This window comes from Otolemur garnettii, unplaced genomic scaffold, assembly GCF_000181295.1.
Source record: "Otolemur garnettii isolate 467f Iridium unplaced genomic scaffold, OtoGar3 scaffold00134, whole genome shotgun sequence".
Taxonomy (NCBI): Eukaryota; Metazoa; Chordata; class Mammalia; order Primates; family Galagidae; genus Otolemur; species Otolemur garnettii.
The window spans coordinates 2,495,931-2,501,270 of NW_003852529.1; the positions used below are offsets into that span (position 1 = coordinate 2,495,931).

Sequence of the window (5,340 nt, forward strand, 5' to 3'; positions counted from 1 at the left end):
TCGCTTGAGCCCAGGAGTTGGAGGTTGCTGTGAGTGTGATGCCATGGCACTCTCCCCAGGGGGATAGCTTGAGGCTCCGTCTCAAAAAAAAAAAAAAAACCAAAAAACAAAAAACACCATCTGACCAAACCAACCACACTGGCAGGCTGACTCGTGGGCTGCAGGTTTGCAATCTCCCACCATCGTTCACCTTGCCAACATTTCTCTGAAGCTTGTACTATTTTTCCGTTTTTCAGTTGAAGCAACAGGCTCAGAGAAGCTAAGAAATTCACCAAGGTAAGCAAGCCAGACTCAAACCTGGGCCACCCCCCTGCAAAGCTTCTGTCCTTTGCACAAGCCCAGCCAACTCCCCTGTAAACCCAGTAAGGGGTGGTTCACTATGGATAACAGAAACCCTAATTAATAGCCCCTTGAGAGTGTGGTGGGGAGTACACCTCTCATTTCATTTCTAGATGCCAGACAGACCCAGGGTGCTGCCCTCACTCTCCTGCTTGGGCTTGCAAAGGGCAGGCAGAGGGCTGGGGGCTGGGCCCAGGAACAAGCACTCAGTGGCTCTCACCAGGGTTGACCTCCTGGTAGCGGCCCACGCCATAGGCGTCCACGATGCCCTGAAAACTGGCCGTGAAGCGGTTGGTGCGGATGAGTGTCGGGGGCATGTCCCGGCAGGGGATGCGGTGAGCCACAGCACTCACTCCAGCCTCACTCTGTGCACCAGGGCAGAGAGACAGACCAATCAGTGGTGAGAGCTTTCAGGCCCAGCTGGAGATGCAGAGTATGGCAAGGGCTCCCTGGGCATGTACTGGGAGAGCCTGGGAAGCCCCTTCCCCACTTTGCAAAATCAGATGATCAGCCCTGCCCTGTCCCAAGTTGGGGCTGGCACACAGGGAGGTCTGAGACACGACCTGAACTGGGAAGTCCTTGGGAAAAGAAAATGTGCTACTTTTTTAGCAAGTGGCCCAAAGAGGGAGCTCAGGCTCATCCAGAGCACCTGCTGTGCACCGGCAGGTGTGCACTCCAGTGGCTCCTAGACCACCAGGGTCATACACCCATTCCACAGATGAGAATCCTGAAGCTCCATGACAGGCCCAAGGCCACATGGCCAGCACTAGGGACAGCCTGGGTTTGAACAAGGTTTCTGACTTTATAACTGCCTCATATAGCCTCTCTAGGTGCTCTGGGAAGTCAGAGGAGGGAGGGCTTGCCAGGCAAGGGCCATCAGGTGGGGTCCCTGGAAGAGCTGGGCCTTAGAGGCAGCTGGGAGGAGAGGAACCTCCTTGCAAAGGCCAGGCAGGAGAATGAGGCTAATGGGAGGCAGAAACAGCCACCCAACCCCAGGGGAGAATAGCATAGCCCCGGGAGGCCCTGCTGTGCTCACCGAGCTGTCCAGTAGCGCCTCCTGCAGTGTGGGCAGGTCTCGAGTGGCACACCAGGCCTCGGCAATAAGGCACTTGTGTGTGGTGCTCACACTGCACTGGTTGAGGACCAGGTACACGGCCTTCATCTTGCGGACCTGCACCTGCCTGGGCGGCAGCAGCTGCTGCACTCGGCCCAGCACCTGGCTCAGGAAGCGCTCAGTCTCCCCTAGGACCTGTGACCAGAGAGGGTGGTCAGGTCAGGGGGTGGTGGGGGCCAGGTGGCCAGGCTGGGCCAGGGTCACCCACCTCCTGCAGCTCCTGGCTCTCCTGTTGCAGCTGCTGTAGGGCCCTGAGCCGGGCCTCTTCCTGCTCCAGGAATGGGAAGACATGGCAGTGGAAGCTGGCGGGGAAGAAGGTGCTTGAGTCTGAGGGAGCCTGTGGGGCAGCGCAACAGGACAGGTTTCACAGTGGTGAGTGGTGACGGCAGCCCCCATGTGGCTCACCAGTCAGTAATCTTGCGGATCTTCTGTCCAATCTGCTCACCCCAGTAGGAGATCAGGAAGGTCATCCACGTCACAGGCTCACCCTGTGGAGCTGGGCTCAGTTTACCAGTTTACCCTGGAGCCCTGCCTTGCTGCGGCTGCCCCCAGCCTGGCCACCCCGACTCACCGTCACAGGGTCCTCCAGCTGCTGCTCCGTCTCCCTGAAGCTGGAGATGAGGAAGCCACGGCAGGCCCTCCAGAGCAGGCGCTCCAGGGCTGCAGCCTTGTGGGGCTCCACAGCACCTGCCACAAAGCTGGCAGCCGCCAGGGCTGGGTGGGGGCTGCTCTGGACTCCCTGCCCACCTTGCCCTGGCCAGGCCACCCCAGCAGGGCCCTTCCAGGACAGTCAACCAGGCACCCGGGCTCTTCCTCCAAGGAGAATGCAGGAGGCCACCAGGGCAGGAACAGGGGTGAGGGAAGGGCAGTGGGCAAAGAGTCTGAGCCATGAAGTTGTCCCTCACTCACTTGACCCTCAGGTCCTCATGGGGTCCCCCAGGGGACTGGAGCAGAGGTGTTCTTTCCAAAGGCCCATCCGTGTGGGTGACTGCCAGCTAGGAGCCAGGAAGCACCATGAGCCCCAGCCAGAGGACCCAGCATCCCCTCTCTAGCCCAGACCCCTGCCTGGGTTGGAGCTGCTGACCGGAGGCCCGTGGCCTTGGCCCAGGACGGCTGAGTGTAGCTGCAGCTGGTGTAGCTGGGTGCGCAAGGCCTGCTGGTTGCCCCGCACATCCCTCAGCTCCTGTGCCAGGCGGTCGGTCTCCTCCTGGATGCGCAGCAGGTCTCGGGGTGGGGGTGCCAGCAGCCTCCCCTCAGGAGCAGGCAGCACCAACCCAGCCCGCCGCACCTCCTCCTGCAGGAAAGCTGGGCACAGATGGACAAGTTCAGGGGAGTAGTTGTGGGTCACACCAACCAAGGGCTGGCTAACATCTGGGGGACCCCACATGCTGCCCCAAACTCCATTGGCCACCAGCTAATTAATCCACCAAGTCAGGGCTCCAAGAAAATCCCAACCCAAAGCTCCAACCCCAAAGGTGTGCTTCCTCTCTGAGCTCAAGTCCAAGTTGCTGTCCCTCCTCAGTCCCTGAGCCACTGCCCAGCACAGGGCCTGAGCTCCACAGATGTCCCCTCATAGTTCCAGTCACCAGGGCCTGGAGTGACAGCGTAAATGGCATTTGCACCTGCCTGATTGTTTAGCAGCACTAATCAAACTAACAAGACACGGAATAAAACGTGCTCTGTCCTACCTGGAGGAGACTGGGGGGCTTGATTCCTTGGTGCCCCTAAAGGCTCCTCCTGGGAAAGGGGGCCTAGGCAGGCCTCCTTCTTGCCTGCTCCTTGGGGCCCCCTATACCCCAGATCCTGGCCTCTACCCAGCCCATCCCCACCACAGGGAAGAAAGCTCTGTCCGTGCCTATCCTGTGCTTAGGAACCCTGTGGCTCCCCAGTGCCCACAGCTGTCCCAGCCCTAACCCTGTATTGGGCCTCCTCCATGCCAGCCCTGCCCAGGACCGTCTGCTCTGCCCAAGACTGCCCCCTTCCCAAGACCATCCCACAGATCCCAGTGGCTCGTCTTAGCTCTGCTGGGCTGGCCTGCACCTCCCTTCTCTGCCTTCCAGCTAGGAAATCTGTACTCTTCCTTTCAGACCCAACTTGGCTGGATGCCTCCTCCGGGAAGCCTCTCTGGGGTGCAGGTCTGGGGCTGACTCACTGAAGGTCTTCTCCAGCTCCTCGCAGCGACGGACATCCACTACAAAGCGTCTCTGGAAGGCGCTCACTGAGGCATTGAGCTGAAATGCCACATGGAGGCGTCAGTGTCCCAGAGGAGACCAGGGAGGTGTCTGTTCCACTAGGGCTCAGGTCTGACTTTCCTCAGGCCTTAGCCACCTCTTCCAAAAAGGTGCTGAGCACACCACAAGTCCCTGGATGCCCAAGCAGAGCACAGAGCAGGCCCCCATGCCCTGAGGAGAGCTGAGGAGGCCAGGGCGGGAGGCCTCAGCCATGCACATCCCAAGATCAGAATCTACAAACAGGGACTGCTGTGATTCACATGGGGTGGAAGACACTACCAAGGGAGGTGGTCCCCATCCAGACTAGACTCCAGGTCACCTCAGCAGCAGTGCCCCAAAAGGAAGCCCCCTAACACCTGCCCCAGCCCCGACTCACATCTCTGAACTCCGCGAGGCCCAGCTCACCAAGCTGGCTCACGCAGGTGTAGGCAGCCGCTGTGGGCAGAAAGAGCTGGACCAGCACCACCTCCTCGCTACGAAACATGGAGCCCATGGTCCTGCGGGACGGGCAGACAGTTCTTAGTCATACTGGTATCCTGTACACCTCATCCCACAGAATCCCAGAAGGTAGAGCCACCTTCTCCCTCAGACAGATCGGGAAACTGAGGCCCCAGAGGACACAATGGGGCGCTGAAGTCACACAGGAAATAAGCAGGGCAGCTGGGCTCACTCAGGCCGCTCCCCTGCTTCCAGCAGGGCTGGGGTGGGAGTGTCCTCAGAGGCAGCTGGAGCCCTCCCGCCTCCCTGCGGGCACTGCAGAGAAGGGAGGGGGGGCCTTCCCTGCCCTGGGGCTTCTGTGCTGGGGGCAGGGCAGCCTTCTAAGTGACGAAAGTGAAACTCAAAAGTTCAGGAAGAGCCTGGCGGTGTTGCTCAAACCAGGGGAGGGGGGGGCCAGGGTGGCCTCAGCCGGCCCTGTAGATGCCATAGCCTCAGGTCAGGCTTTCCCAGCCCGCTCTGTGGCTTGATGATCTTGGGGTCCAGGGACCCTCTGTGGGACTCAATTTCCTCAGCTCTTAAATTAGTGGGTAGGGGACAGCAAGGGTGAGGGCCCCTGCTGAGAGGGGATTGGGCTACAGCCTGCCAGATTGGCCACTTCCTCCCCTGGGCACAGTTTACTTAATTCTAAATAGGGAACTGAGGCCCTGTCTCTAGCTTGTGAAAGAGGAGGAGGAAGGCAAGGCCCTGGATAGTGAAGGTGGGCAGGTGGGGCTGGGTTCCTTTCCTTAAGGACATGGTTCTACCACAGAGTAGAGGGCCAGGAATCAGGGCTTGGGGCTCTACACAGGCTGTGACTGGCTGTGTGACCTTGGACAAGTTTCTTGCCCTCTCTGGGTCTCTACTTCCTCTTTGGGTAAATGAGACTTGCCACTATGGCAGGGTCTAGGCAGGACAATGACAAAAATAACCAGTGCTACATATAATCTCTCTACTACCCCTCTAGAAGTAATCACAGTGGGACAGAACATTGTAGCCCCCAGTTTTACATGTGGATCAACTGAGACTCTGGAGAAGTGAAATCCCAGGTCACATGGGCCAGCCCCCAGGGCTGCAGGTTTGGAAGTCCCAACACACATTGTGTACTCAGAGGAGGGCTGATCCTGACCTAGGCATCCTGTGGGGCTGCACAGCCAGATCTGGTGGGAAGTCGGGGGGGGG

At 59.3% G+C, this 5,340-nt stretch overlaps 1 protein-coding gene across 3 annotated transcripts in view; it reads right to left on the reverse strand.

The window, feature by feature from the left end:
* The window catches only part of TCIRG1 (T cell immune regulator 1, ATPase H+ transporting V0 subunit a3), an 11,154-nt gene that overhangs the window by 4,590 nt on the left and 1,224 nt on the right, over positions 1-5,340 (reverse strand). For all 3 annotated transcript variants that reach the window (XM_023518281.1, XM_003798389.3, XM_023518282.1), the window contains exons 2-10: positions 4,061-4,181; positions 3,606-3,684; positions 2,538-2,758; positions 2,363-2,448; positions 2,025-2,151; positions 1,859-1,941; positions 1,662-1,755; positions 1,376-1,588; positions 560-704 (exon numbers count right to left, since the gene is read on the reverse strand). In XM_023518281.1, the coding sequence (XP_023374049.1) occupies positions 560-704; positions 1,376-1,588; positions 1,662-1,755; positions 1,859-1,941; positions 2,025-2,151; positions 2,363-2,448; positions 2,538-2,758; positions 3,606-3,684; positions 4,061-4,177 (1,165 nt within the window). In that variant the 5' untranslated portion in view covers positions 4,178-4,181. The remainder of the gene's footprint in view (positions 1-559; positions 705-1,375; positions 1,589-1,661; positions 1,756-1,858; positions 1,942-2,024; positions 2,152-2,362; positions 2,449-2,537; positions 2,759-3,605; positions 3,685-4,060; positions 4,182-5,340) is intronic.